The sequence below is a fragment of the Brachycentrus maculatus genome, unplaced genomic scaffold, assembly GCF_059751285.1.
Source record: "Brachycentrus maculatus isolate JH-2025_06_01 unplaced genomic scaffold, ASM5975128v1 h1tg000339l, whole genome shotgun sequence".
Classification (NCBI taxonomy): Eukaryota; Metazoa; Arthropoda; class Insecta; order Trichoptera; family Brachycentridae; genus Brachycentrus; species Brachycentrus maculatus.
Window position 1 is genome coordinate 196,558 of NW_028281088.1, and position 25,550 is coordinate 222,107.

Here is a 25,550-nt window from a genome sequence, read left to right on the forward strand (position 1 = left end):
AAAATTAATCAAATAATTATTAAGTATCGTATTTTATTATTTATTTATTATTACCATCAATAATTAATTTCATGGAAAAAACATTCAATGACCTATTTATTAATTGATGGACAACAATACACTCACATGGGCTTATTTATTATGTAGATTTTTTGTTGTTGGAACTAAAAAAATGCAGATTAGTACAAATATTTGATAGTGGCATCTCCCAGGCATTATCTAGATAAGTTCATCAAAGTATATTCATTCTGGGTTACCAGGATTGAAATAAAAAAAACAAATAACTTTTTTTTTCTTTTTTATTTGATAATTAGAAATAAATCTTAAGCTTGAGGCTTCAGAGTAAATAAGTACATATATATCATCCGTTAATTTTTTTTTACACAGTTTTCAATTTATCACAATAGAAAATTAAATAAATTTCTGAACACTCAATTTCTTCGTATATTGATTAATCAAAATATAGCAAATTCAGTACCAATTGAGAAACTATTATAAATTCAATATGAGAAAATTCAGTTTCAACAATCACAAATCAGGGTTGTTGTCCCGTGGTTAGAGTCGCAAACCCTGAGACTATTTCTGAGTTCGAACCCACTCTAACTTAACTTGTTACCTATTTTTTATAACAGGCCACTTAAGCCTACAAAAATTGTACAAAATTGAAATATTTGTACATATAACACAAACTTTTTTTTTTAAATAAGTTTATTATAAAAACATGACTTACAGATAATGTGAAATTGCTGCTTCTTATTTATCACTATTTTTTAAGCTTATTAACAACAAGTACTAGGTTTCAGTGTTGTACGTAATTGTTTTGATTGATAACCAATATTCAATAAAAAAATATCTAAAACTTTTGGAAATGTTTTGCAGTTAATCTGCCTGCCAATTATCTAGACCCCAGCACATTGAATCTATGCAGTTTTCTGATAATTATTTTAGTTCCAATAAATATATTTATGCCAATTTTGTTTTCTTGGTTAAAAGATACTATAAATTTTATTTTCCTTTCTTCTCATATTCCTCCTTGATGCTTTGGTGCCATTCAAGGTTTTGATTAAGCACCGATTCGCCTCTTTTTGCAGCTTGCTTACCACTGTAGATCATTGCAATGGATGCAATTACCGTTGCCACCATCATATAGTTTGCTATGCGAATACGAGCCTTATTCTTTGCTTTGTCAAGAGTGTTAACACTAGAAAAAAAGAAATGTTACAAAAATATTTTGAAAACATTAAAATTTATGAAAGAAATGTGTTTACATCGCAAACTCGTAACATATCACTCACTCCTTTCAACAACGTCATATATCAAAAATTGTCAATTTTCAGTCGTGCATGTTTTCGGAATGCCCAGAAAATGTACAATATCCCAGCAAAAGCAACATATTTTTAACTTAACATTTCCTCGTTACAGAGAAAAAAGTGTTGTTTTTGCATTTTGAAGAAAAGGTATTGTTTAATTATTTTTTTAAATATACTAAATATTTTTCAAATGGAGAAAAAACATTCAGATTTAACCTAAAAAGATCTGTTGCATAGTAAAAAGTTCAATAAGTGGCTTGATATTTATTTTTAATACATTTTATTTTATTTTTAAACTTTAAACACATTCTGAAAAACCAAGTTTTTTGATATATGACGTTGTTGAAAGGGGTCAGCGATATTACAACAAGGTTGTGCATTCTTTTAAGCACCAAGTCGCAACTGAACATTCAATAAATAACCTACGCAGGCCACAACTCCCAGAATTCTAATAAAGTGGTTATGATTTGATTATTAGGGAACATGTTTTTTTTATATTTTGTAATATATTTTTAATGAAAAAAAACTAAATGTAGGTATACAGAAAATTTATTTAGTGAATAGCTCTGGGGGCCGCCATTAATACTGAAAATAGCTCATCAATGTATTGTTGCATTTTTGTACTGCGATATTTGATATGTTACCCTGGACTGATACCTGAAGCGTAAGACAGATAAAATAAGCTTACTTTCTGTTTACTTTAGGTACATTATTAAATTTTATTTTATTTTTAAAAATACTGAAGAGCTATAAGTAAATGGATTTCAGATCAGAAAAAAATGGCTAATTTGTGGAGGGAAAACTGTAATAAAAATGGGAAGTTTTTGTAAGTGACCGCCTGCAGGCACTACCCAAGGGTGGAACTGTAACATAACAAATTCCCTTTTGAAAATTGTTTATCGTGGCCATCTTTATCCCACCCAATGGCAGTAAAACCAGTAAATGTTCAATATGAAACGGCTTAGTAAAGCACTGATGATTTAAAACTTACGAAACATATTCTGGCACTTCTTCAATTGTTTTATATTTTCCCGTCCAGACTATGTATCGTTTTTCCATTTTAGTTAGGTGGACTCTTTCAGAAATTGATGGCCGAGGTCCACTAGATCCACCATCAGTCGGAGTGATGTTCGTTCCACTTTTGGGTCCACCAGCAGATTCCGATTGGAATCGTATAATAGCGGCATTATGTTTTATAAACTTCCACCTTCCAATTAATCTTGATGAATTTCCGAACATTATATATTCTGATTGCAAAAATAAAATAAAAAATACATTATTATTGCAAATAAAAAATAAAACTTACGTAATTTATACTGAGAATACACTCGAATTAAGCATTTACGACAAATATTTTTTTTTAAAACTCAAAATTCAAATACTTACTTGTAGTGAGCACTGGGCCGAATTTAATATAATATAAATATTAAGATTATTGTTAAAAGGAAATCAGCACATACTTAAGTTAAAATTTCAAGGTCGTTTTATTTGAATCCGTCGCTGTCAAACTTCAAAATAAGTACTTATGTCTATGGTTTATAATAATGTGAGACGCGTTCATTTATAATAAGCGAGTGTTTTTGCCTAGAATTTTCACTCATGAAATACATAAAATTATTGTAACTTTAAACATAAAGAGTAAATCCACTCATGAATAGGCATAGGCTATGACACTTAAGCTTTAAAAGTTGAAGCCTGAGTAGGGTCATGATAAGCGGTGTTGCATAAGCCGTAGCTGGATTTCAGAGTCACTTGGACGTTAGGTAATTAAAAAAACAGTTTTAATAAAATACCAAATAAAGGTCATTGTTTCTCTGACTCAATGGGAATAAATGTGGATAAAGACGCATAATTTGTATTGAAGCAATTGGGATCTGCAACAAGTTGAATACTTTAATTTTTCTAGTAGGTGAGAGGCGAGAAAAGAAATATCTCACAAGACAACTTAAAAGAGGTTAATACGCTGCCGACCGACATGTTTATTGTAATCGGCTGCAGACGATCCCCAAAAGCAGATTTTGACCATTATTGCGCGCTGACGCGCTATTTAATGGGAGGTGTGATTTTTTTTATTCATATTGCATAATGTTTTACGGCATCAACTCTATTTCCCGATATTATTTGGGTTATGAACATACATTACCTAGCTTCTGGATCCCCTCGACTTTAACGTGGGCAGCTCTAAACGGCGTTTTGAATAGCCTGATCCCCGTCCAATCTCGTTTATTTCGGAGCCAGGAGATTTGTCTTCTGCCCACACCGACCTTCTAATTTGCCTTTTATGATCAGGTACAACAGTTTGTACTTCTCTCTTCTTAGAACATACTTCAGATCGGACACCTTCCGGACCTTGATATTAGTCAACTACTGTCTCCTTGTTTTTGTTATTTGAAGTACATTTGCGTTGATCAGCAACATTGGTCATGAAATACGTAGGCAAAAATTGTTAGCTGTTATATTGACTAAATATAATCCCTAACCATTCTTCACCTAAATTTTAGATTGTATATTATATTAACCATATCCGCTCCCTAGGTGGAGCATATGGAGTCCACAAACTGTCTCCAGGCTTTTCTGTCAATTTTAGATTGAGGCTGTCATTATAGAATATAATTCTCATATTATTATAAACGTTTATTTTGTCCGCCTCCGTAGTGTAATGGTCAGCACGCTCGGCTACCGTTCTGGAGGTCCCGGGTTCGATTCCTAAGGGGGGTAAAATAAATATAAGTGATTTTTTCACTGTAATATTTATTCAATATTATTACCCTGGACTGGTACCTGAAGCGGAGGGCTGATCACCTTTCCTTCATGTGTAAACGATCAAGATAACACTGCGTTTATATGACGCAGTGCCCTATGCATCATTGGGGTGTGGATAAGGGTTTTATTATTATTATTATTATTATTATAAACAGTGCAAGTGGCGTCTATTTTGCACTTTACTTCGGTTTCTGGGTCGACGTTTTCAACGAGGACACTCCCAGGTGCTTAAATTTCATGACTCTCTCTATACTTGTGAGGAGTACTTGTGTGAGGTCCTGACGGCTGAATGGAATAAAATTTGTTTTGCTGATATTCATGTTAGGTTCCAACTTTGCACCTTCATCATTGATTATATTTACCAGCACTTGCAAGTCATTAATATTATCTGCCAGGATACCAGTGTCATTTATATATCTTTTTATTAAAGTAAACACCATTCACTTTTTTTTTACCTTGCAGTATCCTTGAAATGTTAAAAATATGTTATGTCCATAATATTTGATAATACCCTATTGCCACTGTATGTAACATTTATATAATATTACAAATACCTACATTTTTGTTTGCGGTAGTATTTATAAATATCAAAGCGATATATTTTGTACGTCTTCGGTAACAAGTTTTGAAATATCCTTTTAATTTTGTAATATTTAATCCGTTTGTGCCTGGTTGAGGTTATATTTCTTTTATTGATGCCAGGCTGGACCCTAGTTTATTGAGACCCGGTCATAGCTCTTCAGTAGGTAGGTACTTACTAAAGCTCGATTGAAAAAATAGGTATATCTATGAATTAGTGTTGTGAAATCATTCATCGGTATAATCTGTGCAAATTCGTGACGTTTACGGGCTATACCAATACCAGACTTTTGCCGAATAAAAAAACGGAATAAATGAAAATAAAATACATTTCATCAATATTGGCATCCATCTGATATTGGCATAAGCTAATTATTTTTATTTAAGCTGTATTGTGATAAGTTTTTGAAATGGGAGGCAAACACAAAGTTGCCCAAAGAACTAAAAATAATACAAGGGTATGTCGATCACAGATACATTGAAAAATATGTTATTCGAAATCGCGGTTCATTGCTCATAATACATTTAAATTGACCAATTATTAAAATTATACTACCCGTTTTCTCCATTAAAACATCCGATTATTGCATTGCAGCCATCGAGTAGCAGTCGCAGTGCGGAAATATTGGGTAACTTGGTTCCCAATTATGTTGGGTTTTCAACTGCTAAAGACGGTGGACTTGTGCCCATACTACCAGGATTCTCCGTAAAAGAAGATATTGACCCGAACATAGATTCCAATTTCCAGTTGATATTGAAGAAGTTTAGTAAAAAAGATTCAACTACTAAATTGAAGGTAATTAACAAAACTTAACTAAAAACACCTATTGCATATTCCACCATGAAATGTAAACAGTCCACTACACTGCGAAGTCCCAGAATTGCAAATATAAATTGGTATGATTTAGACTAAAACGCAGAGTGGGCAGCTGTTAACAAAAATTTAATAAAAAAACAATTTTCAACTTCACAAGTTCGCCCCTACTTAGTGTGTGCTCACAGCACCTACCACAAACCTCGTCTTTATTGTGATTTCTCGGCTACGTTATACATCACATTTATTTATTTATTTAAACTTCATGTACAGAAAATAAATAAGTACATTAGCGGGCTTATTGCTAAAAAGCAATATCTTTCAACAACCAAAAACTGACTAGTGATATTGATCAAAATGTTTGATACCATATATAGCTGTTTGCTATCAGAGGGTAGATAGTACTTGAACATAAAAAAAACATGAATTACAAGTTAACATATAAAAAAACATTTATCCCATCCAACACTGTATATCCACATTCTGTTTTACCCTTTTTACATTAAATTTAAGTACATAAAATTAAGGTGTTAAAAAAATTGTGCTAATCACCCTTTTCCTACCTATTATTCCTTTCTTATTAAGTAATAATATTATTTTCACTGAATCCTTTTATCCGCCTCCGTGGTGTAATGGTTAGCGTGTTTAGCTAGCATTCTGGAGGTCCCGGGTTCGATTCATAGGGGTGGTGAAAATAAATAAAAGTAACAATCAAGATAATACTGTGTCAATATGATGCAGTACCCTTTGCCCCATAGGGTGCGGATAAGGGTTAGAGAGAGAACTCCTTCACATTCATCGTCTGCTTCTCCTCAAATATATTCCATTCCTAAAGTAATGATTTTATCTAAATGTACATTTTGTTTTATATTTCAGGCACTTAATGAATTTACAACTCTGGTTAATTCTTCAGAAGAATCTGTAGTACGCGCAGCATTATCTCTATGGCCACATTATTACGGCCAACTCAGTACTGACGTTGAGCATCGCATTAGGGAAGCCGCTCAGGTATGAAGCTTCTTCTTCTTTGACCTTCAGTTTTCCACTGCTGGATATAGGCCCCTTCTGTATCCTTCCATTTCTTTCGGTCGGTTGCTGCTATCAACAAATTTTTATTAAATCATAGGTAGGAAGCAACATGTTTTATTCTAGATGAATCAGGGATGGTGAATCTTTTTGAGCCTGAGTGCCAATTTTTTTTCTATGTAATAATATCTCGCGTGTCACATGCCATTAGATCCATCATGTATTTTTTTAGGTAAGGAAAGTACTTGAAATTTCTGGCCATTATATCCATTTAAATATTTTCAACTTAGCTTTAAATGCTTTTATAGTATCAAACATAACAGTTATTGTTTTTGCCACGGCCTTGTAACTTTTATATTTAGATAAGTCAAATGGGTAATTTTATATTATATCATTTAAATATGTTCTGAATTTTTTTATACTATTTCTAAAACTTTTTTTATTTTTTTGTATAATCACTTTTAATTTTTCTCTTCATTTGCGTGCCATGCAAAATCATCTCGCGTGCCACCTATGGCGTGCGTGGCATAGACCTAGGCCATTATGATTCCTATTAAACAAATGTTCCATGTACTGTTTTTTTATTTTTATTTTTGGGGTCAAGGGATCTTGCATCCCTTATGTCACTGCGACCATTTTAGGTCTATTGTGACCTCCCTCTGTATTACAGCTCACTGCCAAGACCTACATGAGTCATGTAGCTCACGACCTGTCTTGGTGGTAGGAGCTTCACCTTCTCGGAGTCCAGTAGAGATCCTCCATGTACTGTTACTGTGTACTGGTTAGCGCGTATGTCTTTAACCCTTTGTTTTCTCACCATTTGTGATAACCTCCAAGAAATGGGTTTAACCTTTGCTGAGAATCAATATATCGACTCTGGTGTACTTTGCCAAAAGCGCGGCCCGTCAATATACCGAAGATGACACCAGTGGGTTGTGGCGGCGTGTGCATTTCTAATGTTTCCATTTATCAAAATATTCACAAATTTAACAAATTTTTAGTGAAAAATATAACTATAAAATCATTTTCGTCTTTACAATATCAAATTCTTCAAGTAGTGATGAAATCGCAGAAAAATGTTTGTTGTACTGAAAGTAGTGATAGTGACAATGAAAATAGAAGGTTTACCAATTGGAGGTTGGGGATCGACAGTATCTTCAAGAATGAACCAATTTCACACGACCTTGACACATTCTTGTAAATGAAAATTTCTCTGTATTTTTTTCTCAATATTTAAAAATAAATAAATGCAAGTATGTTTATTACAAAATGTTTTTTTTATTTAAGTAGCTTGATATAAACAAAATAATAAAACCAAAATAATTCAAATGAAATGTAACCGATCTATTGAATTCCCCAATATGTAAATAATAAATTTTTTAAAACATTCCTTCTGTAACTTCCCATTTATTTGGTTGTTTGGAAGATGTTTCTTTATAGTGATAATCCCGCCAATATACATACATGTTGTACAAGAAGTTTATATAAAGGAATAAGTACTTTTAGGTTGCGCATGGAGCCGTCGTTCACAAATGTGGTAGAAGCATTGCGCCGTACCTGAAACAACTAGCCCCAGTGTGGATTACTTCGCAGTATGATACATACGTTCCTGCTGCAAACCAAGCCCAGGCCGCATTACAAGTATTTTAACATTTTGCATTGTATATTTTACCTATTGTAATACCTTTCTATTATTTCTGGATTTTAATATTACATATCGCTCACTCCTTTCAAGAAGACCATAAATAAAAAAACTAGATTTTTCAGGAAAACGTTTTTAAAGTTTAAAAATATAATACAATGTATTATAAATAAATATCAAGTCACTTATTGAACTTTTTACTGTGCAACAGATCTTTTTAGGTAAAACCTGAAAGTTTTTTCTCCATTTAAAAATGTTAAGTATATTTTAAAAAATAATTGAACAATACCTTTTCTTCAAAATGCAAAAACAACACTTTCTGCCCTGTATCGGGTAAATATTAAGAAAAATATGCCTCTTTTGCTGGGATATAGTACATTTTCTGGGCATTCCGAAAACTTGCACAACTGAAAATTGTCGATTTTTGATTTACGACGTTCTTGAAAGGAGTGAGCGATAAAGTAAGATTTTTTTGCATTATACACAAAACACAATATTGGGCCGTACCTATGTGCATTACATATCATAATTACAAAAGTGCAGTTAAATTAAAAGTTTTAAACACACATCTAAAATGTGTGCAAATATGTAATAACTCAGCGAAGAGACAAAATGAATAAATATTAAGTTATAAGGTTGGATTTCTGAAATAGCCACACAGTAAATAAAATTCCAAACATTTTGGAAGAAAAGCTAAAAAGTTAAACTCGATGGGACCATGGATGAAGGAATAATCATTGCCTTGAACTAAATTATGAATATGCGGCCACCTTTTTTATCTTTTACCATTTTTTACCATCTGGTTGTAGTATTAGTTAATTTCATTAAATGTCCATACATTATTCAGAGAAATATGTCAATTCAACAACAAAAATCAAAAGCGTATTGTCCTGACAAGATTTTACCATCTCATATTCCATCTTAAATATAAAATGTTAAGCATTTTTTTCATATTCATACATGCACCATTTTACAACAGTGAATATATTGGGAGAATCTTATTGCAAAATTTACATATGTATTTATATCAGAAGATAATGCATCACACTACGTACAATGCATAAAAAGACTGAGTATGTATTTTTTAAATCAGAAATACAGATACATATAACATATATCGTAGTCGTACAGGAGAAAGTGACCAACTAACAAAACGTAAAATGTTCAGGAGGGCCATTTAAGTCACTTTTGCTTGGCAAGAAAATGAACATCAATGCAGTTAATCATTTTTAACAAGTCAATATATTATACTTCCAAGTTTGAAAATCCATTGGGTTTTTTTTTCATGGCAATATTAAGCTACTAAGATATCAAACAGTCAATGATCACGTTTTTGTAAAAAATGCACTTGGTCACTTTCTCCTGTATGACTACGATATCCTTGAAAAATAATAAAAAGGAATTTTACTATGCAAATAATATCTTCTGTTTCAGACTGTATTTCCTCCTGCGAAACTCCCCGAAGTTTTATCATTTTGTAGGGTTGAGATTCTCTCGTTTATCACCGACAATTTATTATATCAAACACCAACTTCACTTTCCAACCCCAAGTAAGTTATTTAAAAATATATATTAAAATTTTATTTTATGTATTATAAATGTGTATAAACCTTCGCTTTACTGACACTTTATTCCTTGCTTTTCAGAACTAATACTCCCGAAGAATGTGTTGCAAAGTACGAAAGGGTGATCATCGCAAGTCTTCAAGGGTACGCATTGTTAATCAATCATTTACCTGAAGCGCATTTCGAATGGTTATGTCAGGAGCAAACAAAAATTTTGGACAACAGCAAATTTTGGAAGTACGGAACTCATAATACGCCACAAATTAGGTAAGTCCAGTCCATTAATTTTGGATCATAATAACATTTATGTATATATTATACAGCTTGCTTAACCTTTTGACCGCGTTAACTTTGTTCCTGAGAGACGCCCTTGCGCGGCGGTATTTCGCCGTTTTTTAAATGATTACTTTTATCATGTATTTAGTTAAGAAACAATTTATTTTCCTAAACAAAAACATTCAATAGGATTCATTGTGCCTTTTTGGTACTCTATAATACACTTGCGTCACATTATTCTTGAAATATATCGTAATATAAACAAATAAGATCGTAACGTACAAAAATCAAAGCACGCATCGTGTGTCACTCTTACCCACTGGCGATGCGTAGCGTCGAGAGTGAGACAGATATAGGGCATGATTATGGCTAGGACTAATTACCGACCTCAGGAAAAAAAAAACTCAAAAATCAGGGATCTGTTCTTTTATTTATCCTTGTGATGTTACAAATTATTAGTCAGATATTTAAACAGATGATATAAGGCCAAAGATTCACGTATTATTTTATCCAAAGTTCCACACAATGAAAAAATCCCTCCAAGTTGAACTGAGGTTTTGTGAAAACACATACAGTTATGCAAGCATCGTGGATCCGGTTAAGAATTCTCTTCTTTTAGAACCAGCTGTTATATGGTTTTGGGGTGCCTGTGCCAAAGATTTAGCGGTTGGTTTGCTCCGAAGTACGGAGCTAAGGCAGCTCAACTCCTGTTGACACAACTGAATGAAAAGGAATTGAATGTCACTATTTCCGTATGGGAAAATGCTATAATATTAATGGCTAACATTACAGTGAGTATTCTTCATTAAAATGTCTTCTGACTCTAATCTGTCCTCAATGGTAAGGAGATGTGCATTTTATATAGGTAGAAAAGCAGTGTCTACCCTGGATTACTCAGAAGGCCATAAGGCAGACCTTATTGTAGTCACAGGTGCTTTCAAGATTGTGAAAAGTAGCAGTAGGCTCATACAAAAACAGATAAAAGACAAATATTACAATAAGAAATAAAAAAAATATGAAAATCAACTATATAATTAATATAAAAATGATGAATATTATGTCAACTTCAAGTTGTACCTACAATATTCAGTAAATAATCACTCATCATCCCTGATCCCTTTTGACTAAACTTTTTGTGTTGATTGACAGCCAATCAACACAAAAAAATAAAACCACTTGAGATCTACCCAAGCTTCTTTCCCTAACCGTTAGAATATTTTGAACCAGTTTGTTTAAGTAGATAGATAGTGTTTTAGTATTAATCAGTCTTGATAAAGAAGCGGTTAGCTTCGAAACCGGTAGACATTATAATTAAGTTATATGTAATAAAATATTTGTAGTGATTTTAAAATAAAGTTACATTTTAATTATATAATTATTTTTAGATTCAATTACATTTTTTTAGTTACTAAATACATATATATATCGCACACTCCTTTCGAGAACGTCATAAATCAAAAAACTTGATTTTTCAGGAGAACGTTTTTAAAGTTTAAAAATATAATACAATGTATTAAAAATAAATATCAAGCCACTTATTGAACTTTTTACTGTGCAACAGATCTTTTTAGGTAAAACCTGAAGGTTTTTTCCATATTTGAAAAATATTTAGTACATTTAAAAAAATAATTAAACAATACCTTTTCTTCAAAATGCAAAAACAACACTTTCTGTCCTGTAGCGGGTAAATATTAAGTTAAAAATATGCCGCTTTTGCTGGGATTTAGTACATTTTCTGGGCATTCCGAAAATATACACAACTGAAAATTGACGATTTTATATTCATGACGTTCTTGAAAGGAGTGAGCGATATGGATGCATGCAAATTGTGCAAATGAACCATTCTTAAGGAGGGTTATAACGGAAATTCCTTAATCAAAATGTTAAAATAAAATGTCTGGTACAGGAATGGTGGAAGTTGGTACAGCTTGACGAGGGTGTGCTGCCCTCCATATGCGAGAGCCTGAGGGCGGGCGGGTGGGGCAGTGCGGGGCGCATGGCTCCGCTACTGCTTCCTCTCTTGGCTCACCTGTCCTCCTCCAATCTCACCCAGCAGTTCCTGGACGCCTTCTTTGAGGCCATCCTTAAAGGGTAATTTATCATACAATTACTATTTTCTTTATTTTTAACCATTTAACTGTTCGGTTTCATGTTTCCGTGATCGCGACACTGGCCATACAAATTTTCCATGTTTTCTATTAGGTTGTGGTCCGGTGGTAAGTGTTGCGAACTCTTGAGTCAGAGTTTCTCGGTTTGAACCCACTCTACCACAATTTGATACCTTTTTCTAATAATGAACCGATTAGGCTCACAGAAATAAGATGAAATTGATATATTTGTGTAAATAATAAAAATACAAATATACCTGATTATGTGTTTGAAAAAAAATATTTAATATAAAATAAATTATACCACGGCATTCCTTCTCTTTTTATCATACAAGTTTTAGTAGTTTTGACAGTGAGAAATAAAAAAAAATTAAGTATGAAATAAAAAATCCTTGATAAAAAGTTGCTTTTCTTAGTAATAAATTAAAATGGGCAAAGAAATAGCAGATATATTTTTTAAAATATACAACTATCACTAATGTAATATAACATTGTTTATTTATAGAGCGGAACAACGGTGTGTTGTATCTTCTAAATCGGAATGTGCCGCCTGGATGAGTGGTTTAGCTGAATGTCTCAGATATGTTTCTGTAACACCTTCGGATGCGGGATACATCATACAGACCTTGTCTCGGGTGCTGCGTCTGTGGCTGGCCGTTATCGCCCGCCCTCATATTTCCTCCAATCCGTACACCCCTATGAAAGTCAGCGTCGGCCTGCTGTCTGACTTGGTCACGTTTTGGACCAAACAATCGCTAACTGCTCAAAACCCAAACTTCTACACGCAGCTACTGAGATTATTCTGGAAAAATGTTCTATTTGTTGTTACCACCCAAATGGAAAAAGCAAGTCCGCAAGACGACTTGAAGGAATTAACGGATGTGCATAGAGAACTGTTGACTGGACTCAAATCCAGTATTAACATTAAAATGAAAAAATTTACCAGAGTCAAGTTTGATTCTGAACAAAGTGAAGATAGCGAAATGAAAAAATCACAAGAAACGAGTCAAAATGAAAAACTTAATATTGACGTCAATATAAAACAGCTTTACGAACGAGAGCTATTTTCGACAGCGAATGATGTCTGCGTCTTTTATTTGGAGTGGGCGAAATCCAATAACATTTCTGCTGCTGTACTTGAACCATTGTATTCGCTTGTCTTAGAATTTGACAACCGTGAAATGTTTGTTGCGATGGTGCGTTCTGTTTTAAAAGATAAGCCTGATGACAAAGTTTACAATCTTTACTCTGAATTATTCCTCAACTGGTTGAAAGGAGACACAATGAGATCGCAGGCGGTTGTAGACTTGACATTTGTCTTATTCAATTATTTAACTGATACTGAGCAGAAAAATCTTTTGAAAACATTTGACCAGGTAACAAAAAAGCCAAAATCTTATTTAAATACATACTGGTATTTCAAATAATGAAAATTAATCAATTGAATGTTTCAGTTGCCCCTTTCTACAATAAAATGGTGTATATCAAGGTGTCTATCACATCCACATTCTTCCCGTGAATCCGTGCGTGACTGGCTTAAAGGAGATTTGGTTCACCAATCAATTATTTCTATGGCGCGTCTCGTTGTAAAAGAAGGTGACAGGCATCACACCACTTTGCTTAAGATGTGTTTTGCACAAGATAATAGCGGAGGTAAAAAAAATATTGAATTAAAAATTTGTAATATTTAATAAAAATCTCATTTAAGAATCCCAAGTCAAATTTAACCCTATTTTCATAACCAATCTTCACTTCTTCTTCAAACCCTTATCCGCACCCCAATGGTGCATAGGGCACTGCATCATATAAACGCAGTGTTATCTTGAACGTTCACACATGAATGAATGGTAATATTGAATAAATATTAGAGTGAAAAAATCACTTATATTTATTTGACGTCCCTCTTAAAATCAAACCCGGGACCTTCAGAACGGTATCGGAGTGTGCTGACCATTAAACTACGGAGGCAGACCAAAACGAACATTTGTATATATGTATTATGTAATTGGCATTATTTTTTTTTTTTTGAAAAAAAAAAAAAAAAAAAAATTATGTAATTGGCATTATATACCATTAATATTTGCAGCTCATATTTGGCTGTCAGTCTGCGTAGTGCGGACTGTCTGTTAAGTTAGAAAGACCAAATTTCATAATATTTTTAGAATTCTGGCAAATTTGTAAATAACAAGCTTTTATTGTGCATATGTATGGATGTATTTATCCTTTATTTGCAGGTATTCTGATTGATGAAAAGACTTGTACGGGGATTATAGAAATATTATCTAAATCTTTGTCTAACCATGACTCCGTACATTTGGACATGTGCTCTTCGTTTGCCTCTCAGCTCGCAGCTTCCCTTTGTGCGGAAGATAAGTATCAGGGTGTGGATGAACTCCTGCTCAGCTTATTCGTTCTCAATTGCAATGTCCAGGTAAATATCTTGTGCGGTTTTGGAACAGTGTGTTTGATGTTTTGTATGTCCGCCTCCGTTGTGTAATGGTCAGCACACTCGGCTACCGTTACCGGAGGTCCTGGGTTCGATTCCCAAGGAGGGGGTCAAATAAATATAAGTGATTTTTTCAATATTTTTAATATTTATTCAATATTACCCTGGACTGGTACCTGAAGCGGAGGGCTGATCACCTTTCTTTCATAAGTTAACGATCAAGATAACCCTGTGTTTATATGATACAGTGCCCTATGCACCATTGGGGTGCGAATAAGGGGTTTGAAGTGTTTGATGTTTGTTGGTTCTTAAAAAAATATTTTGTGAATTGATGTTGGCGATGATTTCAATCTTTTAGGGTGGAAGTGATGTACTGTCCCGTGACACATGGTGGGAAGCAAATACATCGTGGCAGGATGGACTATCCTCATTCGCATGGGATAAATTGCAAATTTTTGCAGAAAAAGCTTCAAATGTAGTGTTTAAAAAAATTGTTAATTTGTAAGTACACATAAAATATACATACACATTTACATCAAGTAAAAAATATATCATGTAAGATTTCTGAGCATCTAAAATATAAAATTTTATTTAATATAGAAAGCAATTGGTAAAAAATATATATAAAAGTAAAATAATATATTTCCCCTAATATTTTGTCTGCCTCCGTAGTGTAATGGTCAGCACGCTCGACTACCGTCCTGGAGATCCTGGGTTCGATTCCCAGGGGTAGGGGTAAATAAATATAAGTGATTTTTTTCACTCACTTTCACTTTTTCAATATTTATTTGATACTACCATGGACTAGTAGTACCTGAAGCGGAGGGCTAATCACCTTTCCTTCATGTGTTAAAAACAATCAAAATAACACTGCGCTTATATGAAGCAGTGCCCTATGCACCATTGGGTGCGGATGAGGGCTTGAATAAATTAATATATTTACAGAGACAAATTTTAGTAAAACAGAGGATTTGTTTCTAGTTGAATGCTTTTCATTTGTTATATTTATAATACTTAAACACTTAATTTTTCCACTGGGATAGAAAAATGATAGAATATCAAACCTAAATCTTTTATACATAATTTGCTTCTTTTACATTTATTTATCTCTTTACGTAAATTACTTACTCCAGCCTGAATCTTTACTGAGTTAGTAAAATATATTTTTTTTATATTACAGAGAATCATCATTTGATATTGAAAACATGAATGCGTTGGTTGACCTGTCATATAATTTGATATGCTCATGCGTAGATACAACCAACCTGGCTGAAAGTGACTTGACTAAACTTTGTTGTATTATTAAAATTGTCATGAAAATTGAATCCCAAGATCTCCAATCATACTTTGCAAGCATATACTCTACATCTTTAATGGCCGACATTTTAAATGGACAACTGGATGCACCATTTGCTGGAGATTCGGCAATACTAAATGCAATTATCGAAAATTCAAATAAAAAATCTTTCACTACCCTTTCTGACAATGAACTGGAAAATATTCTGAGGTGGTTATTGTTTTGTACGAAGTTGATGGACAAAGTATTAGTTACTAAAAATACCAACGCAGAAATAAATTCTTCGGATGATGAAGGTGAACCGGAAGAATCGAAATCCATAAGCTTTCAGGAAAATGATAGATCTATTGACATAAAGAATATACTCAGTACTCTACTCTATAACATAGCAATCGTCAAAACATTGTCTAATGAATACCAATCAGTAAGTAAATTTATTATTATTTAAATATACATATAAATGAAGGTTTGCAAGTTTTATATTATAAACTAACTAACAGTAACGCAGGGGTAGGCAGAGAGAATCGAACGCCACACCACTCTGTCTTTGCAAACATTCTTTGCGTCTTCTACATTCATGCATTTCCTCATACATACCCGACGATTATTACGACTCCTGACCCGGCCGCTTTCAAGTATTTGACATACCTGATTGTGCCAGGTTTTCATCGGTCTTCCTCTGCTTCTTTTTCCAACTACATTTGTCTCAAAAATTTGTTTAACCGTTCTTTCTTCACTCATACGTTCCAAATGTCCAAACCATCTCAAAACACCTTTCTTAATTTTACCGATAACACTTATCTCAGCCTTGCATTCTTTCCTTATTTCATCATTCGAACATCTATCAAACATCGGTAAAAAAATAAATTACGTTTATGCCAATTTAAGAAAAATTCTTTTGAAATATAAGAATTGTAAGTGCTCGTATAATGGGTAGTGTGTAATTTTCGTCAGTCTACTTTGTAATATTCTTCTCCGTCTTATTCCTCATTACTGAGGGTTGTGACCCTTGTGGAAGCAAAAACTTTATAATATAGACAATAGTAAACCTGCACTTTTGTCATATCATCATATCATATCATATCAAATCATATCATATAGAATTTAGGAGCTAGACAGTCTGTGCAGATGTAAGATCTAATTTATGCAGCTATAAGAGCTAGTCTGTGCAGCACAAATCTGTGCATTTCAAATCTTAATGATTAAGACACCTTTTTTTAACTGTTCCACATAACCCCTTTCTCTGTCTACTGTATTCCTCTCTATTTTCTCCTCTATTACTGTAGTGATAATATTATCTTGCCTGTTATGTTTTATGTACATTGTTTCTAATAAGGTTCTTATATGTTTAATGAAATGCAAAAAAATCTCAAATTGGCATTCTGTTGAAAAAGGGTCAATATTTCTTCGTATTTCATATTTCATGTCCATATTTATACATATTCCTTTTTTATGTGTAATTAATTTTACGAAATATTTTTTCAGTGGTACTGGTATGTCACAATAACACAATACTACAAACTTATTGAAGCATCTGCATCTCATGCCCTTAAGTCGTTGACAAATGAAAATTATTCAGGTATTTTAAGTTTTATAAAGAGCAAATCCGACGAAGAGGGAATGTATTGGGCAGTTTGTCTGCAATTTTGCACTACAGTACTCAGAGAATCTGAAAAATCTTTCGACTTAAATTTGCAACTCAAGAGATCAATACAAGCCATTAATAAAATGAATGATATGAATAGTATTTGTGAATATTCGAAAAGTCATCTCTCTTACAATATGCACGTAAGTTTCTTATTAAATTAAGCTTTATGAAATTATTCTATGTATAAAGTACTTTTTTACTTTTCCGGTTCCTTGAATTGTTATTTATGCATTTTGATTTCATTTTTTAGATTTCACAAAAAATTATGGAAACCCACGAGTGTGATTTGAATCTTGCTGGGATATTGGCAATAAGATCCGTATGTTTACTGTCTAATCATGAAACATTTAAAGGAATTTCTATCACAAAAGAAGAGTTCATTCCTTGCTTAACATCACCAGTTTCGAGTTTATCCTTGATTATTGAAAAATACTATAAATGCAAAAATCTTATGCTTTATGATATGTGAGTTCTTTATTGTTATTAACTCCTTGTATTGTTATTTGGTACTTCAAAACAATTTTAGTGATTTAAAAAAAAATCTGTCATTTCAGTGAGCTCACACCTGCCAGCTGGGAATTGATCAGTTGTAATGCATCGATTGTCAGATTTTTAACCATCTTTGTTCAAACTAAAGGTTGGGAATTGGAGGCACATCAGTGGGATTTTATCACCATTAGTTTGTCGTCTCTTGTACAATCTATTGACAAGTCCAAAGAAGATTGGAATACTGCCAAAGTGAGTTTTTGGTTTTATTTGGTTACAGAATTTTCGACGGCTTGTCCTATTTATATAAAAAAAAAACAATTTGTTTAAATGTTTTTAGATATCCCTCTTAAGTTGTGAGACTTTTAAGTTATTTTGTGCAGTAGACACATTTATTAGTAGTATTCCGGCCGAATGTTTACGTAGAGAACCTCCAGCGTGTATTACGAGCTTGCCTCAAGAGTGGATCGATATATTCACCCCAGACATCCATAATCACTTAGCTGAAATATTTATTCACACTTTAGGTAAGTGAATTTTTTTTTTGACATCATTACATGAATATAATATGCTTAGATTAAACATTTTTATTAATTTTCTAGGTGATTGCATGTCTTCTGATCATGTGACATCAAAAGACATATTCTTCATCCATTCTCTGCATGAAATAATGCAGAAATTCAAAGTTCAATATTTAATAAATAACCAAACTCATTCGGTTGACTTAATCATGAGTTTGTGCTTGGAAATATTGAGTGCCCCTTGCATCCATGTTCTGAAGTATATTGCGCACAATATGTTAAGAAGCTTGACAACAACATTAATTGAAACAGATAGTAAGTTTACTTTCAAAATCAATTCTACCGTCTAATATTTATTTATGCAAGATACATACTTAGTCAAATAATTGTTAGTATTTTTTTATTTCAATATGGTTCTTCATTTAAATACATTTGAATTTCGCAGAAGCAGCAGCTAATTCTACATTAGCTGATGAAGAAGAAACAGTTCAACCTTTAAATCTATCTGTGCATAAAATGGTTCCTTCCCTCATTCAATTGCAAGAATGTGTGGATGCAGTTCTCAGTCCCTACATGTAATATTTTATTTTGATTATTCATTATTTTAATTATTTATATTGTACTATAAGTCATTTATTAAAATACGTTATTTATGTCTGAACTTTAAATCTGAAAAATAGCCCTGCTAATTTATGTGTGCGATTTAGGGGATATATCTTCATTAATTGATTTGGCAGTCACTTTGTGGTAAAATCTATCCATTTTTAATTAATGTTTTACTTAGTAAATACCACTATTTCCACTATAGTGGAATTTACTAAGTAAAACATTAATTTAAAAAAAAAGATGTATCCTCATGCTAAAACCAACACTATTTTTTCATCTTTACTTGCATTATACATATTATTTCTGCCTGCTTACTTGTGGTATATGTATATGTAGTATGTATATAATTGAATGTATGTTTACAGAGTCGGAGAAGACCGTTGTATATTGTTACCTTACACAGACAGTTATAATATGACTCTTGGCTACCTTTTACTTTGGGAAACGATGCTGAATATTTCGCAGGAATCAGTCACATTTCTGCAGTACCAGTATATAGAATTTTTCAGGTATTGCTCATATGATAGATATTTCAATATTTATTGAAAAAATATTCAATTAATATGATAATAAATTAATTTATTGAAACCAATTTTTTTTTTAAGTTAGTGATTATATACTTAAAGCTATCAGTGTCTGGAGTATTCAAACCATGTTAATGTTGATTTCTTTTCAGGGGACGTAAATATGTGGAACATTTGGTATGTTCATTATTCAGATTATTACCGGATGAACAAACCATTTCAAGTAGTTTTAAAAATACACCAAAGTTGATCGCAAAAGGTAAATATTAACAGTTGTTTCAAATATTTTCATTTCTCATTTCAATATATTTTTTTTTGGTGAGAAGATACCATAATTGCCATTTTGAAAATTGTGTATGTTTGTTTTTATTTAACCAGTCTTATAATTATTATAGCCAGTATTTACCTCAAATAATATTCTGAATTAAAATTGCCTAATTTTAATTTAGTCAACCCATAAAATTTTTGATTATGGACCAAAAAAGCTATGTAATATATAATATATAATAATAATTTCAGTGGCACCTACTTGGGCTTTATTGAGTGGGCTATCCTGCTCTACCTTGGTACAGTCCCTGAGGGTGGGTGCGGTGTATTGCTCCATCCGGGGGTGGTGGGGCGCGCTCCCAGCTCGCACGGCGCAGGTAGTAGAGAAGGTGGTCCGAGCACACGTCTCCCCAATACTGATCGCACATCAGCTGGCCGAAGTCGTACGGCGCCAAAAAGAAATGCCTAATGTCGAGGTAAATTTCTCTATTTAATCATAATTTGTACCTGCACACAATACTATACTACAGACTCCGCAACCTTTTCTCACCTACAACACACCTAGACAACATTACTAGAATTCTGCTGCACACCAAAAACTAAAGTATATAGACCATTGAAAAGTATTCAGTTTTAATCATTTTTAACAGTTAACTTTTTACTATTCAAACTGCTCTGCGTGTGTCTATTGTGTTGCCATGAAAATTATATAATGTGGTAATGGTAATGGTAATAGTAATAATAAAATAAAAATCTTACCTACCTGGCCATGAATGAAATAAAAACATTACAGAAAAAATTCTTTTTTTGAAAAAAAGATACATGATCTCTTTTTGTCTTAAGGCGTGGCATAGTAAAAAAATCACCCCTAGAGCTCATTTCTGTTGTTTTATCACATCCTATGATACTATTGAATACTATTGAGTATTTATTGAATATTTAAAAAAAAAAAACTTTTTGTTGTTGGTATTATATTCATGAAGTAATTAAAACATTATATTGTAATGGTTTTTTATGATTATTATGTCACATGTCATCGTGTTTACACAATGCCATAATAAACCAGAAAAAAAAACAATAACAGTATGCTGTGATAACCTGAGAGAATTATGAAAAACATTGTTATATATTCAGTACATATTATGAAATAACACTGTCCCTTTAACTTTTTGTAGTTTTCAATCCATCCATCCACAAATGAAGTGTTCTGCAAGTATATAGTGGACCAAACTAAAATGGAGCTGACAATAGAACTTTGTAGCAATCATCCACTCGGCATACCTCGGGTCGCTTCTAGTGGGGGCCCTTCTAATAATGTGGCTTGGATCACAATGTTCTTATCACATCAGGTAAAACATTAACTTTGTACTTAAAACTATGAAAAAATTGTATATTGTTGATTCTTTGTCCTGCTGTATCGTTATTGTATTTTCAGAATGGCACATTGTGGTAGACAGCATCCCTCATTTGATTCTTTATATTGCTATATTGTTATTGTAATTTCAGAATGGCACACTGTGGCAGACAGCATCCCTCATTTGATTCTGCATATTGCTACATCACTATTGTCATTTCAGAATGGCACATTGTGGCAGACAGCATCCCTCATTTGATTCCTTATATTGCTATATTGTTATTGTAATTTCAGAATGGCACATTGTGGCAGACAGTATCCCTCTGGTTGAATTCCATTCAGCGTAAACTCGACAATGTTCCCGAGTGCTACGTTTGCTACTGTAAATTACACCCTGTTACTGGAAAATTGCCTAAAATTGTGTGTCATACTTGCAAGAATAAATCGCATCATGTTTGTTTGGTGAGTTTTTAAATGTTTTAAATAAGATGAAGCAAACTCAGCAAAGTCTTTAGTTCATAAATACTTAGCGATTAGAGTGTGAATCGTAGATATATCGACAACAGTACATATCTACCAAAATCTTAGCACTCAGACGGTTAATCTCTTCCATATTTCTTCCAATCGTGAAGTAGAGTTTTTAAGTCGTATTACACAAAATGAACGATGAATGATAAGGAGAGTGTTATTATGGATCCTGATTACTTGAACATAATTTCTCATGCATATTTTTATTTATTATTTTGTTTCAGAAAAAATGGTTTACTACCAGCGGAAATACGACATGCCCCATGTGCAGAGCACACATGGTCATTAAATAATATGTATAGCCTGTAAGTAGTAATAATTAAAATCCTAATTGAAAGTTCAATGAAATTTTACATACATTTATAAACCAGGCATGGGCAACCTTTCCTAGGTCTGGGGCCAAATTATCATTCTGTCTCCGAGTCAAAGGCCGAACCAAATTATTAAACATAATAAAGTAATATTAAATTTAATAAAACATGTTGCTACTTCTTATAAATGTATATTTATATAAATATATATTGAGCATAATATTAATAAACATATACTGATTACAAAATTTTATGCGAAGATTGGCCTTGTGCTTGAATTAAGAGACCATCAATATTGGCATTGGTATTGCTTAAGGATAATCACATAGAATTATCGTGGTTTTCATCTGTTATCCTCGTTTGAATTTATTATTTAGTGTTTCATCCTCGAAAAAAAACTATTCGTTTGTATATTTACTGCTAAAATAAAAAAATGATTTTTGATGATTGAAGGCCAGTCAAAACAGCTCAGTGGGCTGGATCCGGCCCGCGGGCCAGTGGTTGCCCATATATAATATGAACATTCCTAGAGGTAATGTTTGGAAATTTTGATTTTTAAGTAAAATGCACTTATATTTTGTCTTCAGATTAATTTTATCAATATTTTGAGATGTACCATACAAAATAGGAAAGAGTTTATAGTATAATTATAATAAATACATTAAATAACCCTGAAAACATGTGTTTTCTTTTTCTTTTTACAAAAATATGTATTAGTTTTGAAAACACAATTAAATGAATAATTTTTGTGTGACTAATTTATTTGAAATTTAAATTAAAAATAAATTACACACTTACTGCTCACAAAGTGGAATTATGTGATAAATACATGATCTTAATATGTATATAAAGAGCTTACGAGTAGGATACAATACAACATTTTAAGTGTGTCCAAATACTTGTTTGTGATCCCTGTAAATGCCCAGACATCCATATTCTTCTTCATCTATGTTGAGATGTCAAAAATAGGGTGCAATACAGCATTTATTTATAAACAAAGATTTGACACACCTTAAATATCGTAAAATCTTTTGGATTCTCAGACTTCTTTTGTAAAAAGAATGATAGATACTTCATCTTAAACTTACACCCATAATATATATCGATATATCATCCGTAAGGTGAATAATCCAGTGTCTGATAGGATATATAATAAATTTTATAAAATGATTCCCGATTTATTTAAATTGTTTGCTTAAATTTTCCAAAAATAAAACAGTGGTTAATACTTATAAATTTTTTCTATTATACAAATAAATAAATAATACAGTAATTGTTTCAAAATATATCATTTAATGCTACTTAAATAAATTCTATTAATAATTGACTAGACTTTATTTAGCAAAAGCTAGAGATAAGTTATTTTATGTGATTAATTATGACGGGAAGTTTCCTTATTGATCCAATCCAAATCTTCATAATAGCGCGGATCGCTTATTTGCAGTGCAGCTTTTTTGTAAAAAAAGTAGTAAAATGGAGCCACTAAAATAAAAAATAATTATGTTAATACTGATTCAATACTTTATTGTATTAAGTAGACTGAATGCAGTCAAAATGCGATCTCTCAGAAGAATGTGCGACAAAACCATGTATGATAGATGTGCGAATAGTGAAATAAGGAAGGAATGTAAAGCTGAGATAAGCATTATCGATAAAATTAAGAAAGGTGTGTTGAGATGGTTTGGACATGTAGAAGGAATGAGTGAGGAAAGAACAATAAAACAAATTTATGAGAGGAATGTAAGTGGAAAAAGAAGCAGAGGAAGACCGAGAAAAACATGGCACAATCAGGTATGCCAAATACTTGAAAGTGGTCAGGTTAGGGAGTCGTAACAATCGGCGGGTATGTATGAGGAGATGCATGAATGTAGAAGAGGTGAAGAATATTTGCAAAGACAGAGTGGTATGGCGTTCTATTCTCTCTGCCTACCCCTGCGGGGAAGCGGCGTGCTGGTTAGTTAGTTAGTTAGTTAAATACTTTATTTTAGTATTACTGAAGGATAATATACTTACGGCTCCTCTGAACTAAAAACGATAATCCAAGCATAATGGTGATAGGTTGATGTGGATTGTCCCATTTGACGGCCAACCAGAATATGTGTGTTGCGATACAACACACCAAATATAGAAGAGTCATCACCATTAAAGATCTAAACTTTTCAAATAAAAATTCCATCAACCCGGCCTGTAAAAATGACATAAGAAAGATTTAGGTACATATGTAAATTACTCTTTCACTATCTAAGTTTCCATTAACGTATGAAAAAACTTTGTTTTCTGTTGGGGAATCTTCCTGGGCTGAATATCTTTTTCCATACTGCATACTGCAGAGGATAATTTAGATTTTTTTTAAAATACTGTATAGGATGATTTAGAAGTCTACTGTAATTTTCTTTTGAATTGTTTCAATGTGGAGTGCAAAACAATAACATGGTTTACAAATAAAAATCATTCCATAGATGTTTACATTGGTGTTACGTTTACATTCCTATAAAATTTGTATTTACAAAAATATCACACCTGGAATAAATAAGTCGAGAAGAAATTCACAAGCATGGCTGTAATAGCGAGTATAAGGAGTAAGTCCTGGAACCTGAAAAAAAAATTAATAATTATCTAATTAGATATTTTTAAAATATGATACAGAGCCTTTTCTTTTAAATGATCGAAGCTGAGAGCTTATTATTATGTGCATTTAAGTGACTGGATTAAGTATCATAAAATAAAACTCACACAAACATAATAAGTATTGCAGAATGGCTCCTTGGAAAGAGTGTTAGACAGTTCAACATTAAATCAGCTATCATAAGGCCGTATTGAATAAATAAAACAGCGGAATATCGAGACACTGAAAGTTTCATTTTCTAGATAATGACTTAGAAAAATATAACAAATCGGATTTAGTATATTCAAAAATGTCGATTTTTTGTTATTATTTATTTGTGATTTTTAACCAGACGATAATGAAGTTATTGACCAGAGACTAACAATTATCAACTGTCAAAAATAGTCATAGACAGAAGGTACCTGCTTAAGATGTAACCGGATGCGTTCATTTTTTTTAAATCTTCATTATTTATCAGTATTTGATTACCCATGTTGCAAATAAATCATATTTATTAAACCATATCCGCTCCTAAGGTGGAGCATATGGAGGCCCTTCCCTTGAATCCTTCCAAGTCATATCCGCGACACAAAGTTCTGACGAGAACTGCTGACGAATTGTCTGAAGTGGTCGTCCTGGGTGGCGTGAACCTGATGCCTTGTAAAAGAGGCAAGCTTGATTAAGGCTCTCAGGAGGCATGCGGAGTACATGGCTAAGCCAACTGAATCACCTTTTCTTGACGACAGTTGTGACCAAGATTTGCTGCCTCCTACGCCTTATCTCTTGATTCCTCACAAAGTCAAACCACCGCACGCCTAAAATTCTACGCAGATACCTATTCTTAAAGCATAGTACACGGCTGTTCTGAGTAAGA

General features: G+C 32.7%; 3 protein-coding genes across 3 annotated transcripts; 1 reads left to right on the forward strand and 2 right to left on the reverse strand.

The window, feature by feature from the left end:
* Positions 1 to 281: 281 nt before the first annotated feature.
* On the reverse strand, positions 282 to 2,800 carry LOC148303937 (UPF0389 protein CG9231). Its single transcript, XM_088269127.1, has 3 exons — positions 2,697 to 2,800; positions 2,302 to 2,557; positions 282 to 1,201 (listed from the first exon to the last, which is right to left on the reverse strand). Exons 2-3 carry the CDS (start codon positions 2,547 to 2,549, stop codon positions 1,006 to 1,008), a joined length of 444 nt encoding a protein of 147 aa, XP_088125253.1. The 5' UTR covers positions 2,550 to 2,557; positions 2,697 to 2,800; the 3' UTR covers positions 282 to 1,005.
* Positions 2,801 to 4,899: 2,099 nt separating this feature from the next.
* On the forward strand, positions 4,900 to 22,122 carry Ltn1 (E3 ubiquitin-protein ligase listerin). Its single transcript, XM_088269112.1, has 25 exons — positions 4,900 to 5,110; positions 5,248 to 5,448; positions 6,343 to 6,474; positions 7,999 to 8,133; positions 9,569 to 9,684; positions 9,781 to 9,966; positions 10,595 to 10,766; positions 11,882 to 12,066; positions 12,589 to 13,459; positions 13,538 to 13,736; positions 14,318 to 14,514; positions 14,888 to 15,030; positions 15,710 to 16,250; positions 17,312 to 17,614; positions 17,725 to 17,939; positions 18,029 to 18,212; positions 18,301 to 18,487; positions 18,563 to 18,796; positions 18,927 to 19,056; positions 19,453 to 19,596; positions 19,764 to 19,870; positions 20,131 to 20,354; positions 21,054 to 21,227; positions 21,527 to 21,694; positions 21,985 to 22,122. Exons 1-25 carry the CDS (start codon positions 5,063 to 5,065, stop codon positions 22,051 to 22,053), a joined length of 5,265 nt encoding a protein of 1,754 aa, XP_088125238.1. The 5' UTR covers positions 4,900 to 5,062; the 3' UTR covers positions 22,054 to 22,122.
* On the reverse strand, positions 21,984 to 25,040 carry LOC148303939 (transmembrane protein 138). Its single transcript, XM_088269113.1, has 4 exons — positions 24,805 to 25,040; positions 24,592 to 24,664; positions 24,085 to 24,256; positions 21,984 to 23,553 (listed from the first exon to the last, which is right to left on the reverse strand). The coding sequence occupies exons 1-4, from the start codon at positions 24,930 to 24,932 to the stop codon at positions 23,444 to 23,446; spliced, it is 483 nt and encodes a 160-aa protein (XP_088125239.1). The 5' UTR covers positions 24,933 to 25,040; the 3' UTR covers positions 21,984 to 23,443.
* Positions 25,041 to 25,550: the final 510 nt, after the last annotated feature.